The sequence below is a fragment of the Falco biarmicus genome, chromosome 2 (genome assembly GCF_023638135.1).
Source record: "Falco biarmicus isolate bFalBia1 chromosome 2, bFalBia1.pri, whole genome shotgun sequence".
In the NCBI taxonomy this organism is placed as follows: Eukaryota; Metazoa; Chordata; class Aves; order Falconiformes; family Falconidae; genus Falco; species Falco biarmicus.
The window spans coordinates 14,616,541-14,644,161 of NC_079289.1; the positions used below are offsets into that span (position 1 = coordinate 14,616,541).

General features: G+C 35.5%; 1 protein-coding gene across 4 annotated transcripts in view; it reads left to right on the top strand.

The window, feature by feature from the left end:
- The window catches only part of CNTN5 (contactin 5), a 678,174-nt gene that overhangs the window by 466,576 nt on the left and 183,977 nt on the right, over positions 1 to 27,621 (top strand). For all 4 annotated transcript variants that reach the window (XM_056329576.1, XM_056329574.1, XM_056329577.1 and 1 more), the window contains one exon: positions 15,917 to 16,012. In XM_056329576.1, coding sequence (XP_056185551.1) covers positions 15,917 to 16,012 — 96 coding nt within the window. The remainder of the gene's footprint in view (positions 1 to 15,916; positions 16,013 to 27,621) is intronic.

A 27,621-nucleotide genomic window follows, 5' to 3' on the forward strand; every position in this document is an offset into this window, starting at 1 on the left:
CTGTTTGCTTTGCTGATGGACTTAACCTTATTTATATCGTATTAAGATAAATCATTTTAAAACAAAACTTTCTGAAAGAACTGATTTCTGTTCTATGATGAGAGGTGACCGTATTACATTATTTACCACCGTCACATTATTTTACATTGTACCTACTTCTTTGCCTTCGACCTCTTGAATCTGCAATTATAGATGTTTGGATTTTTTTCTATCATAGTTACTTCCAGACTTCAGACTATTAATTTCTGCCAACTCCCAGAGGTTGTTATAGACCACCTTGCATCTTTAGCCTCAAACATTTAATTCAAATCCTTGTAAAAGCAATAGGCTTCTATGGACCAGCTAGATATTTCCGTAACCTTTTCATGACCTGAGGATTCCAGGACTGTTGGTCAGAAATCATTGTTTTACTGCTTTACTTGCCAAATGTATAAGTATTTGTTCAATAGTTTAGATTTTCTTTATTATATTGATAATATCATAGTCCCATTCACTTATTATTTTAAAGGAGGGTAACTGTAGACAGGGGAGTAAAACCATTTCTTTCTAACAGACCAGCAATAAAAGTGTATTCAAAGAAGCAGAGATTTAATATTGCCTAACAAGACATCAGGAGCTTAAACAATACTGCAGTGCAACCTCATGTATTAAATAATAAGATAGTTGGGTTAAGTGAAGTGATGAAACATAAATGAGATCCTCTCACATGCAATAGATTTCACATTATTTATTTATGATAAGTATGTATATCAATAGCTGTTATTTGTGTAGTTTGATTATAAAGACTAAAATATATGAATGTATTTAAATTTTCTAGGGTACGTCCAAAAAATTACTGATAGAATTGCAATTCGATAGAGCATGACTATGAAAAATTATTTTAGAGTTTAAGATTTGCGTGTTTCTTCTGTCACTATTTGTATGTTAGAAATTAGAGTTATGAGAAAAAAATTGTCAATCCTCATTCTGCTTTTAATTAGGAAGCTTTTCTATCTTTTGTATATATATCCCATTAAATCTATCTATTAAGTGCCATTTCAACTCTAAATTAAGAGAACTAAGCAGCACTCAAATAACTTGGAAGTATTTAAATAATGGTGGCATTTAACAGGCAGAAATACTCAGGCTGCATTTGTGAGGCTGAAGAGCAGGTTTATGTGACTGCAATCATCTTTAGTGTTGTCTACTTAAAATCAATACCTACCCAAAGGCATTGCTTCTCTGACATTACAGGTGTCTCTAGAGAGGGAAATAGTTTTCTACACTCTTTACAAAGTCAATACAGTAAAGCAGATGCGTAACAAAGGCGTTTCCATTTCCTCCTTGCTATTTTGAAAGCTGTTTGCTTCTACTGAAATTAAAAGCAATACATATGAAATGCTAGCTACTTTTGTGCATGCATAAAGTCATCTAGTCATCTGAAGTTGGACATTTAATGGAACATTATGGTGGTGACACTTCCGTTACCCTATTTTCTCCAATATGTGTCTTCCAAAGGTGTAGAAGATTAGGTTGTCTAAGTATCACTCAGGCTTAGCAGATTGAGCTGGAAGTTTTCTTGCATATGTACATTAATCACCAAAAAGGTAGGTAAAAGATGGAGTTCACCACACTGTAGACTTCTTTTAAAAGTCAACGTAAAATCCTTTAATACATGTAACTTTTAAATTTTCTATATTGCAGAACAATATGAATACATCAGGTGTAAAATTAAATGTGTAATCCCAAGTTGTTTTAAATGTTAAGTTATGATCTTTGTCTTTCAGGAACAGTACCTTGCAATACAATTAGTACCACAACAAGAAAGTCTGTGAGGTTAAATGCTCAATTTGTCTTTATTTGGAAATTGTTTGGAAAAGTACTACAGTCATATCGTGATCTCCTGTGTACATTTTTAAAAATTAGTTATCTCACTGCTGTGCTGTTAAGTAAAAAACTGTTGCTTCACGCTTTACTAACAAAGGGCCAATCCAGTTAAGGGATTTTATACTTGCCTTCTATTACTTTTCTTACATATATCAGTGGAATCCTTGGTCATCTTCTACCCAGTTTTATCAGAGCATTGTAAACAAAATGATGATATTGAGAAAAAAATCTGAAGATCAAGGAAATAGTAAAGTGCTTCTAAATGCACTTGATTCATTCTCCTTTAATGTCAGATAGCCACACTATAGGCAACTGCAACTGATCTAATTGTTCAGATTCCCTACTTAATCCATTGCACTATTAGGATGCAATTCATTCATGTTAGGTTGACATTTAAAACAGGTCAAATGAATCAGGCATTTGAAGTGTCTATTTCTTTGCATTGTCTTTATAGGAAGATTAGTATGACTGGCTCAGATGTAGCTATCAGACAACTGAACTCCACACTGAGAATAAAATTTAGCACACACAAATACTGTTTTTGTGGTAATAAGTTAGAAAAAAAGAACTCATGTATATTGCAAGCAAAAGAAAATATTTCCCAAATAATAGGGATAACAATTTAAAATGTTCTATTATATTCAAAATCATTTGCATAAAAATAAATTTTAAAAAAATATTTCTCAACATTAACATTATAGTATTACCTTAAAGTATAATCACACATGAATCTACTCAGTGACTAGTCACCATTACTTAGTCACACTACCATTCATTTTAGGTTTGCTTACATTTTATTCATATTTGGTAGACCATAGATATTTATGATATGACTTTATCTGAGTCACTAAGCGTAAATATTCTAACAACATATTTTTACTTAGAATGAGCTAATCACAGTAAATTTTAACCTACAATCTGTGCTTGTATTGTTAACTGGAAGCATGTAAAATTTAGTAGTAATTGACTTGGATAAAATGAATGTATGCTACCAGTGTAGTTTTCTTGTCAATAATTTTCAATTACATTGATAAAAATCCCATTTCATCTTCTTAGAGTGCAAAATGTGTAAAATGGGTTACAATGAATTAAACAAAATATTTTACATTAAATTACATTGATAGCATGGATGCAATTCTCCTCAGGTATTTAGGTGCCATCTCCTTAAACCTGGGTCTTTAAATAAGATTTCTTCAGTAATTATTAAAGTGATAACACTGTAATAATCACAGATTACTAGAATATGTTGGGGGCCCCAGAGGTGAATGCGGTACTCCAGGTGGGGGTCTTATGAAAGCAGACTAAAACTTGCTGAGGTCGCACTCAATCCCACTGTCCATGTTGCTGACAAAGATGTTAAACAGTGCTGGTCCTAGTACAGGCCACTGAGGAATGCCACATGTCACTGATCTCCACTTGGATGTCAAACCATTGACTGCAGCTTTTTGAGTGTGAACATCCAGCCAATTCTTCATCGACTGTTAAACCTATGACTCTCCAATTCAGAGACAAGGGCGACATATTCCTATTCTTTCCCACACATCACTGAAAAGATTTCATTTTTTTTTCTCCTTTATCCTTTCTAAGAATATATCTTATTTGCTATTATTTTTTGTGTAAATAATTTATGCATGGAATCTGTGTTAAAAATCATATTCCATTGTAAAAAATATTTCTGCATATATTTAAATAAGTTGAGTATACCCACTGAGGTCGAGGGGACCACTGTTAGGAGTGAACTTAAACAATCACATTATGTTTATTTGTAGGATCACCTAGACTCCCTAGAAGATTGATTCAGAAGCTCAAATAATTTCTTTTAAGAAAAAGAAATAATGGAAATATCTTTTTCCTTTTCTCACTTTTAACTTCATCAGACTATTGTTTTTTAGCCTTAGGCATTTATCACTGTAAGATGTTTTCTGTAATTCAAATTAATCTCCTAACTTTTCTCTAAAGCTGTTCAGATTTGTCAACCTCTTTTTACAAGTATGGTGTCAGAACAACATACCATACTTATGTGACAGAGAAATTTTCAAAGGACCTGATTTTCAGACAGTAAAAACTCAGCCCTTTTTGGTAAAAACAACTATAACTCTTACTGGAGCAGGGGAAAACAAAGTTTTATAACAAATAATGTTAACCATCTAGAAACCAACAGTATGAATAAGATATTCCACCTGAAATATTGTAGACTACATATGCACAGTTTCACGCGTTAGTTTCTGTCAATTAGATTCTTTGGCTATGTTGGGTTCTTTGTAAATTAATACCTTGTATTAAGGAACAATCCTTTCACCACCTCTGAGGTTACTGATCTGCTTGTTCTAAGCCATTCAATGATCATCTGGCAATGTCACTGCAGAAACTCTGGTTCTGTAAGTACTTAATCTGTAGATTTTTTTCCCCTGTGATATTCCTTTGATATTCATTAATATCCAAAAAATTCTTTACATCATTTCATAATACTAAAATCTGACCAGCTACCTTCACAGTCTTCATTTCACAGTCCCTAATTATTTTGTCAGTATAAAATCCAGACATTGGTTTTAACACATTGTCACTTCTGTTTTTCTGAAGTGAATTTTCAATTCCTTCATACAGTGTATTCACAACAGAAGCCTGGATTGTCTCCTTGCTGGTAAAAAACATATTATGTATTTAGCCTGCTCTACCAAATGTACACCATATGCTTAAATTGCTAGACTTTTTTAACATTTTTCCCCCATGTCCTCTTTTAAATCTGACTCTCTGAATACCTGTTGCAGCTGCTTAATGGTGCCTTCCTACAAGGTCAAATCCTAAGAGGTCCGATTCCTCCAGCAGAAGTTTTCCTGTTACGTGGAGAATTCAAGTATTCAGGTCTCAAAACTTCTTCAGCCTGAAATTATTATTTTTTAACCTCTCAGTGGTTGCTTTTGCCCACACTACTTAAAACCTGTGTCACAGACCCCATGTTTCCTTGGGGCAAATCTTTGTCTAAATACAGGCCTATGATTCTGGTCAATCATGGCTTTAAGGACTATAAGCGCTGTGTAATTCATGAGTAGTAACGTAGGAGGAAGTAAGGCTCTTTGGTAGTATGGCTCTATGTCCTGTGAACAAGTTCGGTTGACTTGACCAGAAATATCTGTCTTTCAGCATTATTTTTTTTATCTCAAAGGATTACATATTACTAAGGTTTGATATGGCTGCAGTCTTAGACAGCACGGCCTAACATTTGATCCTCTGCTGTACATTACATGGTCAGCAGTCTCTATGAGAAGAGAACCTGTCCTGTTGTTCTGCCCTGCTGCATTAGCAATGCTAGCAAATTACCCATAACTTCCAAACCAACAGCTTTCGCAGGTCTGATGGTGCTTAGTTTCAGAATCAGAAGTCTGTGCCACTGTTACAGCTGGGATGCGCTTGGCAGTAATTTGCTTTGCCCTAGGAAGGTCAGTTAAAAAAAAAAGAAACAATTATTAGATTGCTTAAATAAAGTAATCCATATTGTGGAGCATCTAACTGACTTCGTTCAGGAAGCATATTTTATTTTTATTTCTATTGATCAATGGGCAATAATACATAATTGTGATAAATGATAAAGCCATTTAAAAGATCAGATGAACTACAGGGGGATTGCTGCCTGATGCACGTTCCTAAAACAAAGACAGTGATTACTTCTTTGTGCAACCTTATCACTGCGTGGCAGCCTGAGTAGTACTACTGGTGTATCTGTGTCTGAATTGAGTTTCTTATATGGATATCTCAGGAAGGATATACTTTTCATAAGAAGCATAACTGTCTCAAGAAAAAAGAGAGACAAGAGGGAGAGGGAGAGGGAGAGGGAGAGGGAGGGGAAGGGGAAGGGGATGGGAGAGGAGAGGAGAGGAGAGGAGAGGAGAGGAGAGGAGAGGAGAGGAGAGGAGAGGAGAGGAGAGGGGAGGGGAGGGGAGGGGAGGGGAGGGGAGGGGAGGGCAGGGGAGGGGAGGGCAGGGGAGGGGAGGGGAGGGGAGAGGAAAGGAGGTTCTGCATGCTAAACAAGCTCTCTGACACTAGCATATGGTAGAATTAGAAAACAAGTGGAATAGAAGAATAATAGTTGAATAGAGAGGCAGGAGATGTATATGCCCTTTAGAGAGCATTTGAAATAGCTTTAAACCAGGATCTCACAAAATTATGAAACACTCTATGAAGGTTTAACTTAACTGATATAACAAAGAAACAGTGTGCCATTCACTGGCCACATATTAGATTGTTAAGCGAATGGTCAAACTACCTTCATAGGGCTTTAAATTGACGTGTTCTAGTTTACAGATTGAAAAGGTTAAAGTATATAGACAGTAACTTATAGTAGCTCAACTGACTAGTTAGAATTTATTTATCTTTGATGATTCTTACTTGTTCAATTACATGCTCATATCCTAAACTGTGATTTGCAGTGACTGGTATCACTTGATATTATGTAGAATAACATGCTCCAAAAAAACCTACCTTATCAAAAACATTACCTGAGATCATATGTAACAAGCAGCTGCTACCTAGAAAACACGTGTGTTTGTAAGGTCTTCATTTTCAGTTGAGCTATTCAGCTAAGACCAAGGTATTCCAGATTTACACCTTAGATGTGTCCAAGCACTTAGTTATCTTGTCACAAGTGACTTGTAGGTCATATTAGGCACTACAATCTTAGAGAAGAGCAAATAAATAATTTCCAGGAGATTGTGACCTTCTTTTCTTTATGACAGACCAGAAGTGAAGTATGTAGGCATCTATACACATTAGTCTAGTGAAAAGTCAGCACTGTGAAATGACTTGTTTAGAGTGGAGCCAGCATTTGATATGTCATACCTCTCAGAAATGGTGTCTAGAAACCTCCAGCTGTTACTAGAACTTGGACAGTCAAGCCATTCTCCAATCCTTAGATCTGAACAGTAGTTCTCAGATATTATATTTGACCTAGTTCACGTTCCTATAACTTGCAATTCTGAAACAAACCTTCCATTTATGAAAAATATAATTGTTAGGAAAAAAAAGAGTAATAATGAAAACATTATCAAACATCTCTACATGTTATCTGCAGAACAGGGACCCTGGTAGGGCAAGTTTTTCTTTTATTTTCTGCAGTCTTTGCCTGTACCACCTTTGCTGGATTTATGCCACTAAATAAAAACATCCAAGAAGTTAAAAAAGTCTTTGCCTGAATTTGTAAATCTAGGTCCCCTTTGTAGTCAGTAAAGAGAAAGAATCAATTATTTGATAGGATTAATCTCTTCTTAAATTAGAGATCTAAACTAGGTCAGATTAAACAAGTTATGAAAATATGGTGGTATTCTGTCAGTGTAGTATAAAAGAAGAAAGATAGCCTTGAATGCAGAATTTGTAAAGATGTGGAATTTGTAAAGATTTTCTTTTAGGTGAGCTCAGTGCCATCTCTTCTGAACCTGACAAAGCTTACTTCCTTTGTGACCTTTCCATGATAAGAATAATTTGATTTCTGAACTATTTTATACACTTCTTTGGCAAAGCCAGACTAGAAACTAAGAGATGTAGCAGAAAGGATCCTTGAGGCTAAAGGTTTGCAACATTGTTCTGTACATAAGGAAGTGCTGCTATTATGTTATATTTGGGACCAGAACCCATGAACTATAAGTATTAAACATATATACGCAATGTTTTACTCTCTAATATAAATTAGCTCAGTGAAATACAGAATGTCTTTTCCTTAATGACTTGCTCATACAGAGTGGTCAGCAAAGGTTTTTTTCTCTGTGTTACTGTTACAGATCAGCCTCCTATGAACCACAACACCTATATTGTGATTTTCCAGTAAACTATAGGAGTTTAGTCACTGTCAATTCCATCATATGATAAGAAAGTATACTCTGCTAGTCATTCCATGTTTAATCATGCAAAATCCTAACTCATTGCTATCTTTAGTTACTAACTAAAGGAAGGAAAAGTCACATCTAGTTGAAGACAGTTACAACAAGCAAAATGGTCTTTGCAATATGTTCTTAATGATTTGGAATTTAATTGAAAGAAGTAACTGAAAAAGCAAACAAGAAAAAAGGAAGAAACAGTCATAAGTACAAGGGGGAAAAAAAAAGTAAGAAAGTAGGATTATCAATACTACCAGGTATATAGAATTTATACAGGTTAGAATAGCACTCGATGCCAGGAAGGTGTATTACAAAGTATGTAAATACAAATGTGTATTTCTCAAGATGCAGATAACACTGTGTAAAAAAGTGTGTTCACAAAATAGTACTTTGCATGCATTACTCAAGTGAAAATCTATTTGCTCAGAAGTTCTAGAAATAACACCATTTATTTACCCACTTTATTTTGGTGGTTAAGTGTTGGCAACTGTATTTGAAAACCTTTCCTTTCATTTGTTACTTAAGGTTGGTTTATTTTTTTGGTTTCAGCTGTTGCTCCTAAATGACAGATCATGAATACAACGAAAGGGTGAAAAAGTCTTAACTATATTTCCACTTGGTTCGGTGTTTACCTTGATATTGCAGTATGTAGATATGAAAGACAGCTGAGAAGCATGCTGAAATAATTGTGAGAACAGATGAAACCCTACAGACACAGAATGATTGTAATTAATTAATCATACCATCAACAACTGTAACCACAAGCATCCCAGATATCATGCAATTAACATAGCAAGTTGAATCATATAGCAGATCTACAATTTTCAACGTAATCTTGTTATTTTATTCTGCATGTAAATATTTCTCCTTCTAATTAACTTTGATCCAGTACTTCAGGATTTATGAGTGCACAAATCCTACTGAAGTTCAGGGAGGTTTGGTATCTACAGATTCCCTTTTTTCTTCAAGGCCCTGGGAAGAATTAAACTTTATTGATGACACTGATGATATTCATTGATGTTATTGAATCTGTGTAACAAAATAAAAAATGCTTCAAAGCTCCCAGTATACACAAGACTCCTGTGGTACCTTTCCATGAATGATTAGATTATATAAAAAATAATTAGATGGTCTGGTCAAGAGAAAACCGTGGAAGAAACATATCAATTTATATTTTATATATCATCTATGTAGGATCACAAGTACTGAATATTTTAATTGAAAAATAGTATTCCCTTTCAATAGGTATGGCATAGTAAATAGAGGCAAATTCTGGGTTTTGCCTTTTATAAAAAGTTCTAATTTTCTAATTAATAATAATTATTTATAAATAATCTAATTTGTGAAGGAAATTAAAAAAAGAAAAATATTATACTATATTTCATTCAAAAATCAATACATCCTTTTAGGAAATAATTCTATATACTTCTTATATTCACTAGAATATATAATTATTACTATAATAAATTACATTATGGCAGAACGTATTAGCCACATTTATAGAGTCATGGCTTCTCTGTAATATGAAACGTAGAAAGTATGAAAAGATGTTCTCTACTAACAAGAGAAAACAGCTGGACATAGCTAGATGAAGATGAACAATAAGCAGGATAATACTACTGACTGCAGTATACCAGGTATTATTGAATTGATATAATTTATAAAAATTATATATATATATATATATATATATATATTTGGCATTAAGGAAAGAAAAAAACAATGTTCCTTTAGTTAACTACTTCTCTGCATTTCATAGTGAAAATTTAGTTCAGGGCTAATGAATTGATGCTGTATACATTATATTTCATGCTGACAGCATGTCAAAAAGAAGATTCTTTCTACAGGACCATGCTCAAGGACCACCATTGTTCAAAGGTCCTTTAATGACTCCTTTTCTTTCTGAGAAGAAATCTTTGTTCTAGTATCTGAGAAAGGGTCTGGAAGATGTTGATCTAAATATAAGAAATTACGGTATCTTGTGTCTTCTTTTCTTCATCTTTTACAGGAGACTCAGCTTTCCCCTGGGTTCCTTGTCATTTTTTATTGGCACTCGCTGAAAACATCTGTATAACCACTCTCCTTCCCAAAAACTCTTTGATGGCTCTGTAGATGTACAGAGACATAGGATGGCTGGCATACAGGCTTAAATACATCATTGCTTATTTGTACTGTCTTTTTTTCTGTTGTGTCTTGTTATATAATTGCACAGTACCTTATTTGACAGAAAAAAATGACCTTTTTTCAGGTCGTGTCAGACTGATGATCCATGAAGGATTCAAAAGCTTTCTGGTTATAAATAATAACAGCAGCAATGATAATAAGCATGATAAATTCTGAAGTACTTGAATCTTGCCCTTATTTTGTCACCTAAAAGTCATATGGTAATGTGATTTTTAAAAGTTCAAGATGTATGCTTTCCCATTAACCATGGTAATATGACGTTTCTGTCATGGCAGAAATCTTTTTGTCCGAGCTTCCCTTCGCACCTTTTCTAGTTAACATCTTCGCTATTAAAACTTACTCTTAATTCCAGTCAGTGAATAATAATACAGCTCCCCCTGTTTAATCTGCTTTTCCTAGAAAACAGGGATATGTCAATAAAAAATGATCTATTGATTTATTTGGACATCTTGATGTCCTGTGAGTATTGTATTTAATTCATCTAATTTAAAAGTTCCCTATACAATCACACGTGTAATTTCTTTTTAATACCTACCTTTCATTCTTCTATAGCTTGTGTTTATGGGCTATTAAACACAACGTTTATATTTCCCATTGTTTTGAGTGTACAGTCAGACCATGTTTTTGATTTAGGTTATAATGGAATTTTGAAAAACATATTTTTAATAGAATTCCTTTCCCTGTAAATCTCATCTTTTCTAAAAGCTACAATTTCATCTCAAGGTCTATTTCTTAGTCCTGCCTTTCAAATACAAGGAGAGGAAGGCTACCCTCTCTAATAACAATACAATGAATAAGTTTGTCCTTGGCCTGACAGAAGAATTTTATCTTGTGTAGAGCTATTTTTACCTTATTGGAAAGAATATTGCCTGCTTTATACTTATCTTCAGATATCTTCAGCATATGACTTTAAACATTTTAATACATATAATATGATGCTCATTTTAAAATTCATAATAAATTTGTACATAAAATAGTTCAAACTCACAGAATTGGGCTGGCAGAGGACATTGTTCACCAATCTAATTTCTACTTTAAAAGTGATTTGACTGGTTCAAGTCGCTGATAATTAACCTCAGAGCCTTCCACAGTTTCCATGCTAGGTTACCAAGCCGTAATTACCTAAAATAAAAACAAGATCTGTTTTTCATTTCACATTTGATCCTAATTTCATAGCAATCATCAGTGGACTGTTTGTGACAGTGGACTGACCCTTCACTGTTGCTTCCATCAGCTGCTGCCAACTGATGAACACACAGAATGAATGATCCCTTCTGTGCATGCCTAAAGCAAACTGCAGTGAAGGTGGATTGGAAGGCTACTAAGCAGCAAAAACTGCTCCAACTTTTGTACAAGTCCTTTTGCCAATGACAGACTATTTCCCCCTTTATTTAGTTGTTTATTTTGTTGCTAGTCTTGCAAAGCTTTTCTGTGCTTTGACTGCCTTGACATTTTTCTCATTCATTTTCCATTGCTCCTTTCACCTTCAGCAGAAGTGTTTTATCTTCTGCTGGGTCTCATTTAAACTGATACTTTTGTGGCGGTGAGCATCATTCTTCCACAATGCACATCAATATGTATCTGTGTGTGCTGAGAGAAACCCATGTTTCAAGTCCGTCCAGAAGAATGGGGATAGCTACTGTAGAGACAGATATACTACCCCACAGCTGCTTTGGATCAGAGTTCTGAATGGTTTTCCCAATTCTTTAACTTCTGTTGAAGATGGAGTGCTACACTGAGCTAATTATACCTGAAGCATAAGACATCCAGAAAGTGTTGCACCAAACCCAATGGATTTAATGTCTTGCCTCTTCACTAGCTCTGGAATTTCTCTACTGTTTTCCTTTCATAGTGGAGACCACTCCTGTGTCACAGGTTGTACACTAGTGACACTGTGTGATATTTGTTGAATTGAATATTTTTTTAACAATAAGGCAATTGTGCTACTCCTGCCACACCCACTCCATCCTAAACATTTCTCGCATGCTTTGTGTATGTATTGCTAATACTATGTTTGCATTAGAAATGGTGACTGACACTTAACTATACATTTTCAAAGGGGTCAGGGCTCTGCCTCATGTTAAAGAATATGGAAGTCATGTAGCTAAAACTCCAGGAACCGATTTGAAAATAATAAAATTGGTGTTACCACCTTTGCCTCTAGCACTGACAGAAGAGTAAATAAATCCAATTTTCTAGGGCAGAAGATGAACACCTATGGGGCACAAAGAGGCATTTTCTTGTCAATCAGCCATATACATCATAATAATATGAAGGATAGACTCATTCTGTGTAGGGCTGTCTGACATGTCACATGTTACATGTTTATACTGCAGAAAGAATACTGAACTGATAGCCAGCACTGCTGCATGAGGGGTTACAGTCTCCACCTCTAAATCTGTATTCTGTCCACCTTTTCTTTCATTATCTATTTTTATAGAGTTTTTAAAGTAAAATGGTAGGATTTTGAATACTTTTTAGTAGCCTTTTTCAATACGGTTACGTATGAAATGGCTGAGATTTACAGGAAATGAATTAAACTTCCCTTTCATTTGATTTTTTCAATAATGAACCTACTATTTTAATGTGAGGGAGCTACAAGCATAATCCTTCACATTTTCTTTCTTTTAAATTCTCCTACATTTATTTGTTTTATAACTAAATCCCTGTTTTGTACCTATTAATCCTTTTTTACACTGTATGTTCACAAAAAAATCCATTTCAGAACGAAGAGATAGTAAAAAAGAACTGAAATTCAAAGCTCTTTGTTACCTTCCTTCTTTAATTTGAAATTAATTGGTTTGAACAAATAGAAACTTGACTCACACACAGAACTTCTACTTTTAAACAAAAAAAATCTTTATTTTTCACTTAGATAAAAAAAAGTTGTTTGTCCTTCACAAAGCAGGAAATGGGGGGAAAAAACAGCTTCTGAGGTTGCTATAGCTAATGGGAAAATAGCATTTATCCACCTGAGGAAAAAAAGAGCAAAAGCTATAAAACTTTCACTTCTGCCTCTATAGGATACCATTCAGATGTCATAAATTTCCCTTTTTTTGTGTTGACAGGCTTCCAGGTTGTGCATCACAGGTAGTTAAAACTTAGTGTAAAGTATGAAGACATATAACCCTAGAAGACACAAGATTCTACATTAAAATGAAAATATTTTATCCTCCAGGAGAGATATGTAAATTATAAGTTTTTTTCAAGAAAATAAAAAATATTTTCCAAAATTATTTTTAAATAATAATTCAATATTGCAATTTGACTTTGTAATGTAAATCAAAAGACTGAATTTCTTTTTTTTTTTTTTTTTATAAAAACTTTTCTGAAAATTCCAATTAATTATTTTCTGGCTTAAAATGAATTGAAGAAGCAGTCTGTTAAAACAAATCTCAGAGACTTTTTTAGAAGTAGAAAAGATTGCCTCCTTGTCCTGCTCTCTATATAAATTACAGAGGATCACTCTTCACACTAGTGTGAATTTTTACTACTGCACTCACAATATTTTAATATATTCAGCAATTTGATTCCCTGATCCAAATGTGGTTTTTTTAATAATATTATATATATATTTATACAAATTTTTAGTCCATATAGCAGACTTGCAGTATGGGTGTCAGGTAGTCAATAGTGTTAAAGCTCTTTTTCTGATGTATCCAACATAGGTGGGTTTTTTTCCTCCAAATATTGGGAAAGGAAGTACTGCTTATGATATCTGTTCCAACACAGAGAGAAATGGCCTTTGTAATTCTGACAGAGCAGCTATTCTGGTTTCAGAACATCTCAAAACATGTTGAAGCCATGGCACATCAGTTCAAGTTCTGTCCATATTTTAAATTCATTAAGGTTTGTTCATGCATACAGTCTGGAGCTTTAAAGGGATTTCAGGAGTAAATCAATCTGCATATTTTAGGACACTCATAAAGAGAAGATTCATCATATTTTCTTGAGAAGGAAGGTTACAAGAACAATTTTATGGTAACTTAGTGTCATTCTTACCTGAAAAATTGACTTTGAAAAAAAATCTTTAACGACACACACTGTTTTTACAAGGTCTCAGCAATAAAGCATTAAAAAAGGTTATTTTATTCCTAAATTGTGCATTAAAATTAAAGATAAACATATATTTCCTATTAGGCTGTAGACAATATTGCTTGATATATCAACTTCCCTTTAGAAAAATACAGGACTAGAAAAGCACAAACATACATAAAGTTGTAGACCCAAAGTCCCATGCAAGTGAAATGCAGGCATTCTTAACTGAGAAGACTTTTAACTGCAAGCTGTTCTTCCATCCAAAACAACTATTTTTCCAGGGATATACTGGCCCACTGCTTTCTAGACATAAGATAATAATAATTACATTTCTGCAGAGTATACTATCAGATAACATCCATTAGGTGACACTTTTAAGTGAAATTACACCAGACTCTATTATAACTCATGGTGTGTTTAATTTAAAATGCAATATAATATTGCATTAACTATTGCCTAGCAAAATTTTGCATAATTTGGGAATGGTGACTTATTATTTGTTAAAATTCTTCTGAAGCCTTTTCTCTATTCAAACATGATATCTGTGGTTGAAATCAGAATGCTGACTTATTTTGGCCAAAACTGGCACAATTTTAGATACATTTAAATATTAGGCTTCTGCTTATGCCCAAGACATCTTTTAGAAATGTGAAAAAAACATTTGGAAGCATCGTAAGTCGCTTTCTACTAAAAAAAGTGCACCTAATCCCCATTACGAAATCCATCAAAGATGAAATCATATTACTTTTGAAAATCGTGGAACTTCAGTTTTATGCACTAGCAGGCATGGTGCAAGAATTGGAGTTTCAGCATCTGACAGAAAACGGTCAACTGAGTGCAGTTAAGAAAATAATAGTTCTACTCAATCTATTAAAATTGATTTGTGCTCTCTGGCTCACGCTAGCACCTTGGTCCGTATTCGGAAATGAAGATGTATGGCTATAGGTCATTGAATGGCAATGAGAGATGCTCCCACTCCCATCTATTCATATTTTGGATCCTCGTGTAATGCTTACTGAAGCTCCTGTGTCCCTCTCAAAGATATCTTTGGGTACCCTTACTGCAGCTCTCTTTGCCTTGATCCACATCACAGAGACATGTCTCTAGAAAAACCCTGAGTGAATAGAGGCTTTAAGTGGCATCACTGGCACTGAGGAAAGGATGAAGGCACTAGTCCAGTGACAGAATTGAGCTGTCATATCTCTTCCACTACAGATACACACGCTAGAGCATAGTTATCTACCTCAAATGTGAACTTAGGTCCAGTGTTCCCGGTGGTAAATAGAGGAATTGGATCTTCTGGTTGAGAGGCTTTAATAAAAACAATGAACTGTTCATAGCAGCACTCTACAGCTTCATTCAAAAGTTTTTGTACAAAAAGGGAAATGTTTATTCCCCTGCCAGAGGCAAAATTTTGGAGGGAAAACATATTTACCCACAACTGGATTGTGTTTATAACACCAGAGAAATCAGAAGGAAAATATTTAAAAAGAGTAAGTGCACAATAGACCAAATTTAGTTTTAGAACTAATGCGGCTGATTTTCCCTTCTTCTCATGACAGTGTGCCATGCACTCTCCAGATGACTCCAAGGTGTTCTCTCCACTTTTCTTTTTTTTTTTACTGTGTATGAATCACTTCTACTGGTGGGGGGGGGGAAGAGCAGGATATAGCAAAAAGAAATAAAAGCACTGTTAAATGTTTTTGCAAATTGTATATATATATTGTCTGCTGTTTTTCCTTTGATACTGTATCCAAGTGCACTAAGAAGAGTAATAAACTGCTGATGTAGCATGGAAATTTTTTGTTATGGAAACAGATTTATTTTTAAAGACCCTCCTATTGTAGATTAAGGTATGAAAAAAGGAACTGTCAGCTTTACAGGAGGAAATAAAATGTAAGTCACAGTAGCCACAACATTTAAAATCTTTAGTATGTAACTAAAATGCTCTGTTCTTTTGATAGATCTGGGGAATTTTAGCGGTCGGACAAGAAGTGCTGTCTCTGTACGTGAAGGTCAAGGAGTTGTTCTGATGTGCTCCCCTCCACTTCATTCGCCAGGTACAGTCAGCTGCAGCTTGCATGCACACTGGCCCTTTACAGTTCACTCGTTATTGGATGCTTGCTCAGTATTTTAGATACAACATATATGTGGTTGCAGAACTTAAAAAATTAAATATCCGCTGTTCTGCTGACAGATTTTGGAGTACAAAAGGAGTAATTAAAGCTCATATACTGCAAATGCCACTGCATAGCAGCAGAAATTCTGTTAATAACGCTTGAATATAACAATAGTCTCTGTGCCACCAGTGACGAAAACGCTGCCTTGAGGCCACAGAAGATTTCTTTTGGAGTTTAGAAATCTTCAGAAATTCTTCAAAATGTCAGTGTCAAGATACTGTTGTTGAATACAAATTGTCTTTTGTTTTCAGTAGTACAGCCATGATTTCGGTTGCTTCCTCTTGCTGTATAGCTTAGTTTCCAGTACAACTGCATCATTGTTAGAAGTCAGAAATATCATAACAACCATGAAATGCCTAAGTGTTCCCAAATGAAATTGTAGATATTCCAGAGAGGTTATATTTTTGCTTTTCAAATTGGCACTCCTGTAATATCTGCAGATACCTAAGTATGTCTTTATATTTGCATATCATATCAGACCTGGAGACATGACACTAGACAAAATATCTTGTTTTTCAGTAGATGCAGTGTAGACTATTCCTGTCTTCTTTGGGAAACGAGGTCTTTACTAAGGGGATTTTTTTCTTCCTCCAAATTTGAGCCCTGGAAAAAAGTCATATTACAGATGGAAGAGCTGCAGAAAAGAAAATCTCCTAGTTTCTGTTAGAGAAATGTGTTCAATTTCTATTTATTCTGGAATGATTGTTACTACTGTATGACAATTATCAATGTAATTAATGTTTGTTATCTTCTGGATATCTCTCTGCTTTTGCATCTTCTGAGTACATTCTCTTTTTATGGCTACCTTTATAATCTATTTCTGTATTTGACACTACAATCTCTATGTAATGGAATTGAGTGCATGTTGTTAAGGCTTGATTCTGATAAGTAAACTGAGGGGGAAAAGATGTAGGCAGAAAAACTGAGAGATGGCTACAACATCACAGCTGAATTTGATTTCCCCAAACAAACTGAGAGTGTAAGGGCAGATAAGCATCAACAGTGAAGTAGTCATACACCTTTTAAGAGCTGTCATTCAACAAAATGCACCTTGTGCCATCAAACTGTTTATAATTTTTTCTGTAAAATGATGCTTTTAAATGTCTAGTTAGATTGCAATGAATGTTCTACTGATAACACACAGCTTCCCTTTGATGGTGAAAACCTAGTATCTTTCATTTTCATTAGTGAGCCACCAAAACCCCTGCTGTGGAAACTACTGTGTTCACAAACAGAGTTCAGTTGGTTTAGTTTATATTGTTTGAGCACTGGTACACTATGCCAGCAGAAAAAATACTTCCAGAAAAATATTTTGAGCCCCTGTTGGCATAATTTTGTTACCATAGCTATGCCAGGAAATGTTCTACACTATAGAAAAGTAATCACTGAGCTGAACATTTGAATGGATATGCAGATGTAAACACAACCTCAAGTGAATGGGAAGGGGACTTGGCTTCCTTTTCTTTTGTTTATCATGTAATGCAGAGTCACATGGAATTTCCCTCCAGCTGCCTACTTGCAAAATATTGAGGGTTTGTAAATCCTTGTGGTACTGCAATGGGACTGCAAGTGGTATTAGTACAATGGCTGGTGTCTCCTGGGAAAGGGGACACCTATCTCCATGGGCCTTCCAAAAAATTCCACAATTGATGATGTTTCAACAATAAATCATTCCATGAAGTTCTGGCAACAAGGTACAAAACATTAATGAAAGATGACTTATTGCCAGATCAGAGTCAGTTTGTGAAAAATAATTTTGGACAAAACCAAAACTTAAGAGGGAAGTGTGTGAATTTAATTTTGAAATTAAGCAGCAAATATGAAACTTCCAGCTACAAAACCCTTTTGCAGAGCAGAGGAAGTTCAAGGATGTGCATGTAGTAACATCTAAACATTTTTATTTTAAAGCATTCTGTTTCTGGATACTATATTTCAGTTTCTGTGTCTGACCTGCAAAGATAGTATTGTCTGCTAAATAGTCCTAAGAAATGTTTACCTTTAATATCATCTGGGAGACAAAATTTCAAATGAACACTAAGCTATTGTAGTGGGTATATCTAAGATAAAGAATCTTTAAAGCATGTTACAAGTGGTGTTCCTCAGGGCTTAGTACTGAGGCCAGTCCTGTTTAAGTTCTTTCTCAACAATCTAGATGAGGGGATTGAGCGTACCCTTAGAAACTCTGCAGATGACACCAAGTTGGGCAGCAGTGTTGATCTGCTTGAGGGTTTGAAGGGTCTACAGAGGGGTCTGGACAGGCTGGACCAATGGGCCAAAGCCAACTGTATGAGATTCAATAAGTGCCGCGTCCTGCACTTGGGTCACAACAAACCCACCCAATGCTACAGGCCTGGAGAAGAGTGGCTGGGAAGCTGGCCGGTGGAAAAGGACCTGGGGGTGCTGGTTGACAGCCAGCTGAACATGAGCCAGCCGTGTGCCCAGGTGGCCAAGAAGGCCAATAACATCCTGGTTTGTATCCAAAACAGTGCAGCCAGCAGGACTAGGGAAGTGATCATCCCCATGTACTGGGCACTGGTGAGGCTGAACTTTGAATCCTGTGCTCAGTTTTGAGCCCCTTGCTACAAGAGGGATGTAGAGGTGCTGGAGGGTGTCCAGAGAAGGACAAGGAAACTGGTGAAGGGTCTGGAGCACAAGTCTAATGAGGAGCGACTGAGGGAACTGGAGGTGTTTAGTCTGGAGGAAAGGAGGCTCATGGGGGACCTTATTGCTCTAACTACCTGAAAGGAGGTTGTAGGCAGGTTGATCTCTTCTCCCAGACAATAAGTGACAAGGGAAGAAGAAACGGCCTCAAGTTGCTCCAGGGGAGGTTTAGATTGGATATTAGGAAAAATATCGTCACTGAAAGGGTGTTGAAGCATTGGAACAGGCTGCCCAGGGAGGTGGTGGAATTACCATCCCTGGAAGTGTTCAAAACACACATAGATGTGGTGCTTAGGACATGGTTAAGAGGTAGACTTTGCAGTCCTGTGTTAATGGTTGGACTTGATCTTAAAAGTCTTTTCCAACCTAAATGATTCTGTGTTTGAAATGTGTGAACATCTAACAGTAACAATGCCATGAGTTATGAGGGTGTTTGCGATGATAGAGAACTTTTTTTGTGGATGAACACTGCAAGTTCTGCTGTATTGATTTATTCACATTGATCAGCACCTTTAGAAATAATTTTCACTTACTTAATCCCAGGAGATAAATCCATGATACAGTATCAAACCTAATCATTCTCCACAACCTCGTAAGCAATTTGTCCTTCAACAGAATCCCATTCCTCAATCTCTAAAATCAATAACTACTTATAAGCTTGCCTTAGAATTTCAGGACTGAGCCCTTTTAGAAAATTACAATATCATTGTGGAAAAAGAAAGATGACTTAATGAAAGAACACTATATTAAAAGAGATATAGGTTTATTCACATGTTTTCAAATAGAAGATAAAGTAAATAATTTTGATTGAATAATAAATACATTCCATTCTCTACAGAGCACAATTCTAGAAAAATCTGAAAGTCTTTACAAAGCACCAGTGACTGAAAATATACTACACTAATTTTCATATGTATGCAGACTTGATTTTTGCTTATTAATGCTGTGATATATTATCAAGAGGTAATGCAAGAAACAAACAAACACAAACTTGTAATATATATAGATTATTAGTGTAAGTTTTCATTAGATTGTTGTCCAAATATTTTACAGAGGGAATAAAGGAGAAACAAACAAAAAAAAAGGTGCACCTGAAATATATTCAGAATATTTGCAGTGCAGATTTAAATGAGAGAATTATTTTTTGGTCTTAATAAAGAAGTATGTGAAGTTATTGTCATCTTCATTGAGAAACAGGTGAGAAGCAAAATGAGGGAGATTTTTGGGAGAGATACTATACCCTCTTTCAGAATGTTGATGGAAAATACATTCAACAAAAAGGATTTTGTGTGGATTCCTTATGACCAACAGCCACCAGCAGATTCTCACCTCCTGCTTTCCTTGGACCATCACTCTAAAAAAATGCTGCCTCTGACTTCACTGGGAGTCCTGTATCATTTTAATGTGTCTACTCCAGAAGCTTTTCCACTAATACTTTATTTGCTGCAAATCTTTAAGTTGTCCCTTGTGAAATATATTCATCATGGATAACTTTGATCATCCATAAACATAGCACCTTTTTCCTTTTTTTTTTCTTTCTCCATAAATATTTGATTCTTCCTCATCCCCCAGTAGTTTTTTCTTCACGATTGGTTTCCTAGACAGTTAATTCTTAGGTATCCTTGGTAAGAGAGCGGTTCCTTAATTACGAACCGCTTAAATTATAAGCTTTGTTTGATGTCTCCATTTTATGAGGCCTCTACTGCTTTTTTCCATAAACAGGATTATGGCTTTTCATTGTGGTATTCTAAAGGGTGTAAATATAGGGGTTTATTCAGTCATTTAATCATCTTAATTACAAGGTTTACCATAGCGAGATTAAAAATGAATGGAAGATTTCATCCAGATTTACATGTTTCCCTCAGAATTAATACTTTCAGCTGAGCTTTTTAGGGCTTTTATTCAAAGCTTTCAGTATGAGCTTAATAGAGAATGACGATTCCCATTGTTAGAATGAGAACGGCACAAAAGTGCACAGGGGGAGGCAGATGCGAGCAAGATCCCTCCTCACAGGGACTCTGGCGTCTGAGGGGAGCACTGCTACATAATCGTTCCACAGCATGTAACATCCGTACAGATGTTAAACTATAACTTTTAAAAATCTCTTTCTAAGGACAAAGCTAATCTTACCCAGTTTGGAAACTGTGTTACAGGCTGCATCATTTATGCCTCCCCTTCAGTGTTATAAAACTGTAGTTTTCATGAGAAATGCTTCACCAAAGATGACTATTTAATGCCAGTGCTATGGGGATCGTGGTCCTTCCCTATGCATGTCTTGGAAGAGATCCATGTTCTGGATATCTGCATAGTATGTTGCTAACCTGTCAAGCTGCTAAAATGAAACTCTACCAAGGTCCAGGAGGTTTTGTCCTGTTCTGTTTCCCACACAGCTGTCCTAGACTTCATATTAATTGGAGAAAGTGAGAGCAAAGAATGGATTTTTTTTAAAGTCGTTTTGAGCTCCTGTTTGTGCGTACTTTGGACAAACACAGAAAACCACTTAGGAAGTGGGCACAAACCAATCGCTTCTCACTCCTCAGGGCCTGCAAAAGGAGTTTGAAAGCCGCATTAGAGTTAAAACAGCACCTTTGGACTGTAGCTCCACTACAAGTAAGAAACCAAGCCCAGCTGAAGTGCAGTAGCTCTCTAGTTGGAACTCCCCTGGTTAAGCCCATACTGCACAAATTATGCATAGAAATAACAAGGGCAGGCTCTAAATGACCTGATTCAGGTACACAATTGTTAGAAGTAGACTTCTCCAGGCAAATTAGTTATGATAACAAGATTGTTACATTTGGGCTGGACTGCTCTCAGTATGCTTGTTAGCTTGTTTACAGGCAATTGCCTTAGGTATCTGCATGCAGGACACAGCAAATTCTGTTTTGAAGGCATCCATACATCCTATGGGTCTCCATTTACTAAGCTGACTTTTGTGAATGCAATTTACAGAGGTCTAACTGTATGTATATAAAGGTTACAAGGTTATCTTAAGACTGTGGATTAAGTCCCAAGACCCAGGCACCTAACAGTGGCGTTTCAGTGCACATTAGATAACTTCTGTATTTACACAGATCTAGCTATTACTTATTACTTAAAAATCACAGGAAGCCTGCATGAACTTGAATCTCTGAATCTCCATGTCTAAACATCACTGGATGCTACTTCATCATCTTAACCTGTCACTACAAGGGAGATTTCTTCCTGGCCGTGATTTGTGTTATCAATGTAGTTCTTTACGTATTAAACAGTGAAGTAATATCCAGCTTTGATCTATGATATATTTTTGTCAAATCTGACTTTTCAAATCAACTTTAGCATAGAAAGCTGTATAACTTGCTTTCAGAAGAGACTAATGTGTAGGTGAAAGTCACATTTCTTCTTCCACTTTGAGAACAAGCAGGACTCTTTTACTGGTTACTATCAAAGCACTATCACTTCTTTACATGTCCATAACATAAAAAACATCATAATGTACATATTAAATGTTTTTAAAATACTGTTTTAAGAGCCACACATATAAAATGAATGAGTTAGCTATCATGAGCCAAAGGGTTCCTGCACTTCCCTCTTAGGCTTTACTATTTTTTCGTGTTTATTTGACTTTAACTGAATGCTAATGAAGCTTGAACGTCAATTTTCAATAAGGAGAGAGAAAAAAGTTTTAGAAGACAGGTTAGAGTTTAAAGACTCTATATTCCTGTCCTAATTTTGGGTTAATTCCATAGAGCCATCTTGTCTCTTCACCCACATTTTTCCCTGGAAGAATCATAAAGTTGTTTCCCTCTTGCATCCTCTACTTTATCACTTTTACTAGACTGCTTTTGAAACTTTCTTATCTGGTAATGCTAATTCCCATGTGTGTTATTAAAGTGAATGTCCATGGCTCCTGACATGGCTCAATATAGGAATCTGTATTCTTTATCTGTGCAACTGATTGAAGACTATGCCTGTAGTTTTCATTATGGAATGAACAAACACAATTAACTTCGTTTTTTGTTCTTCTGTGGTCTTTTCATTACTCAACGCATGACCAGTAATCTCGCTGATGACTTCCCTGGAGCACTTTGTAGGATTTCCTTCCTCAATCTTGTTGAAGGCATGCATCTGAGGATATGAAATTTAACAGTTTGGGAATGACAGAATTTTCTGTAGGGTAGCTTTGTAACAAGCCATGTTTGCCACTGAGGAGTTAATCCCAGTCTGTTGCAACGTGTTGTTATTAGATTTTAATTACATTTTAATGATCTGCATGTGCCCCAAATTCCAGGCAATGTCTGTAGCATAGGCATATGGATAAATAATTATTATCAATTTAAACTTTCTTTATATAGAAATCTAGATTTTCTCTTACTTTTATATATATAGAGATATATATATATAAGTAATACATGACCATAAATGCATTACTGGTCCAACTGTAGTAAATTGTCCCAAGGAACTTGTAATTTTGTATTTCAAAGAAAAACACAACCACTTTTCCAAATGTTATCACTGTTGATCCCCACCCCTTTAAAACCACTAATAATTTTTTCAAAAAATATGTTAAGCTACACTAGAAAGTTTAATATCTATAGACCCACTGGATCACTCACTGGAGCTGTTCTTCCCCTCAGGGACTATGAAAACGTAGTGAGAGAAAGCTGGTTGACCAGGGCCAGTTAAAGCAGCACTCAACACTGGATGAAGGGACAGCCCTGACAGGGCTCTGTTTAAGGGACATGTACTGTAGTTTCACAGCCACACTATTGTCAACAAGTATTACCCCAACTGCTACTTCAGGAGAATCAAAATGAAAGGAGATACCAAGACAAGAGGGAGGAAGCACAAGAGATTAATTAATTTAAAAGACGCATCAAGTATGTTGGTCCTTGGGCTCATGCTCTATCACCTTTCAGGAGCCAGCTGTATGCGACTATTTGTCTACAGCTTGACAAATGGGACAACGATGATGAAAAGGTTCTCTAGTGCTCAAGCTCCTCTTCTCTAGAGACAAATTACTAGCCTGTTACGAAGATGTCCCAACAAATTAGACGTAACTATCTGGAACTCTCAGTCTAATGATTAAAGACAGCATTGTCCTGCCAGATTTAACACAAATATGTGTTCCTGATATCACAATCACATTTCTGCAGCTAGTATTGTAAAGGTATCAATTAATGTGCTGCAAAGACTTTTTTGCCGTGGCACAGGCTATATAACTTCTAGAATAGCAGAAGCCCAGCATTATTAGATTTAAGATTGGAATAGCATACAGTTACAGTCACAGAGGTACAGGGCTCTCACAATATTGACCTTCTCTTAATAACCTTCTTATTAAAATCCATTTGCTATTTAGTTTTGATGTTTCACTAAGCTGGTGGCTGGAACAATACCATTTTACAAACATGTCAGTTATTTAAATGTCAGAAAGCCTATTTTGTTTAAGATAGAAAATTTCTAATTAATCCCAATTACCTCTCTACTTCATACCATGGAAAAGAATAGAGTGAGAGTGCACATGTTAATCAATATAACTAGGGAGAAGAAGCCAGAAATACAATGCTGATCAGACAGCTGAAACAAGAGGAAACATAAGAAGAAGAGATGAGAAATGATTAATTTCAAAGGGTCTGGAGTCTAGCTTTTTCTTTCAGTTACCATTGTGGGGAAATATTAAAGGATTAAAAAAAAGGATGAAAACAGTGAAGTTTTCAGAAAATGCAACCCTTCCCAGGCTAGGCATGATTAAATGAATTCAACAGTGACTCTAGTAGAAACAACTACTGAAAATGTTAGGAGGTCAGTCTTGATTCACAAAGAGAAAGTTTTGTACTGAACTGATCTGAGTTCTATAAGGTGCCATTAACAATTTTCCCTATATGATAAAGTCTTTTTATTTTACAAGTATGATATGAAATTGAGTTTACTACCATTTGAGGTGATGCAATGCTTAGTGAGACATAGATTTTAATATAACCTTATTCAATCAGTTCAGGAAGATTGTTCCAAATAAATGAAGCGGTATGAAAACAATTCTAGTTGGGGTATCCAGTTTTCATTTTTCTTTTTCAAAGGGAAAACTACAAATTGTTCATAAATGTATATCTGGATGTATTTATGGCTTTTTTTCCCCCTACATAATACAATTGTAACTGACATCAAGGTAGTTCTAACTTAATAGTAAATACATTAAAGGCAATTGATTGGATTTTTCAAGGAGAAAATGACTGCATAGATATAAGCATATCATAGACTTCAGACAAAAATCTGAATGATTACAGCCAAATCCAAAGCCCTGTGCAGCAGCACATGTGTGTTCTTTATCTTCTGACAGCGGAAGAGCAATAACATTGGAAAAGTGACTTCTCTTGATCATAATGCCATCTTTTTAACAATATAATGATTAATACCACACTTACTTCTGATAATTTGATTGTCCACTTCTATATCTTGTGTTCCTATGCTATGTTCCAATATTGTTAAAATCTTTGCTGATGACTTCATTAACCAGCTAATACAATTATTGTTGCATTGATGTTATTAACCTAGAGCAGAGAATCTGTAGCTGGAAAATTTCACTTTATTGGAGTGTTTTCATGGTATTTTCCTCTTTCAATAATTAAGAAAGTCTTCTGTTGGAGATTGCAGGGATAAAAATTCAGGAAGAAGAAGAGGGAGAATGGAAAGAAGCATATAGATAACACGGATGAAGGGTTTGTCTCAGTCTGGCTTTTCCTGAAGAACCACAAGATCCTTTAGGAGTTTCACAAACTACCATGGATTTTCAATCCTAAACAGTATTTTCAGTCCAGATCTTGGACTTTACAAAATCATGCTTCATGCCTAAAAGAAAAGGGTTTTGAAAAACATAATTAGTCATCTGAAAAATACGCAGGTGCTCAGCAAAAGGGCGAACAGAATCACCTGTCGTTACTTGAATAATGATATTTCTTTTAGAAAAAGAATAATCAGGGAGAGCTGGCCAAATACCTTATTTTTCCATGTGGTATGTATATATAGTGTGACACATCAGGTGTCACTTTGATTGCTGTTGCTAAGGGGTTGAAGAGGAGAGGTTATAATCATGGGACATTGCCCTAGGCTGAAAGTAAGACAACAGAAGGATATGTATTATCTCTAAATAATAATTATGTGACAAGTAGAAGATGGATGGAAGCAGTTCACTGGGTTTCCAGTAGTGCAGAACAATGTGCACAGGGACTCAACAGTGTATTTTCTGTATGTAGAAACACGTAAGAGTTACAATCTCTACATTGTTAATTTTTAAATGATTTATTGTTGGTGAGGTTATTTGTAGTGATTTATTTTTACAACGTGGCTGAACAGCATTATCAGCATTCTAGGGCAGTTTGCTAATGTGACATGTATCTTCCTCTTCATCTGCACTTCGAGTTATTTTTTAATTAAGGTGAAAAAAATCATCTGTCACTGTCATTCTTAATACTTAAAAATTGTCTTTTGGGGACTATAAATTTGGTTTTATGTTATCCTCTGAAGCATATGTTCACATGTTCCATTGTGTTCAGAAAGATGTAATGGAAGATCCATTCCTTGGTAAATTTAAGCCTAGAAAATACACCAACAAGGAGCTAAGCACTAGACCTTGAGCATCTGGGGGATTATGTGATTTATACTGCTATTTTTTTAATTTATTTTTTTTTTAACATTTGAAAGTCAAATTCAGAGGGAGGGTGAGGGTGTAGCTACCTATCTCTGATGTTCATCTACACAACTTCTAAGGATTAGTTGACTGCTACTTTGTGTGTGTGTGTGTGTGTGCTGGCATTTCCTGTAGGTGAACAAAGAGCTGGTAAGGAAAGGAAAGAATATCAGAAACTGAAAGAATTATGTATTAGTGGAGATTTCTCTTTGAATATTGCCTGATTCATGACTGCTTCAAAGTCTCCTCCTTCCATCTTATTCAGTTTTCCCATATAAAAGTGATGATAATGGTACTGCCCTTGATTTTAGACCTTAGGGTAATAAATACCATAGGAGCAAAGGAGCAGGCCCAAGGAAGATCCACAAATCATATCATGCCGTGGCTGTGGTGGAATTCACCAAACACTGACCTGCAGAGAGACCCAGCAAAAGCCTTTACATTTATATTAAAACACATAGCACCAGAATATAAAGCAGAGAGGCAATGGGGTGTATCTTAAGTTCTATATGTGCAGCCATACAAAGGTGTCTCTATGAACTCAGTTTTTGCCAATACAATTACTGACAACTGCATGTAAAAAGTAGTGAAGGCTGTTAGAAAAGATAGTGTTTTGAAGTATGAACTAGAACTGCAGCAGCCTTTTCATTTCTGCACCCAGAAGCCTGAAATTAAATCTTTTAAAAGAAATATTTCTGCTACTATTAATCCTTCCTGGCATTAGGAAAAAAGATGAATGAGGGATAAAGTGTCAAATTTAAGTTGTTTTCTTTCTTGGAAGTACAAAACTCCAAACTGAAACATACATATAAAGTCCTTGAGAGACTGATACTCTGATAACTGGAGTACTAGTGAGTATTTTCAGCCAAAGTACAGAATTTGCCTAACAAAACTTTTGTTGCTAAATGAGGAACAGAGGAAAGCTAGGGATGCAGAGATTTTGCTGAAAAAGAGATAATGTTACTCTCGCACTTGACAGAGCAATATTCCAAAAATTTGGATGATCATAATCCTATCATTACTTTGGGTCTTTTTTTGTGTTGATGAATCTATTGGTATCATTGCAGTAGTCATAAAATGGAATTAAATTTCCATGCAATGCAACATCCCACTTGGGTACAGGTTCACTGCAGGTGAACTCTGCAATGCTCTGGAGTATAGCTTTTCA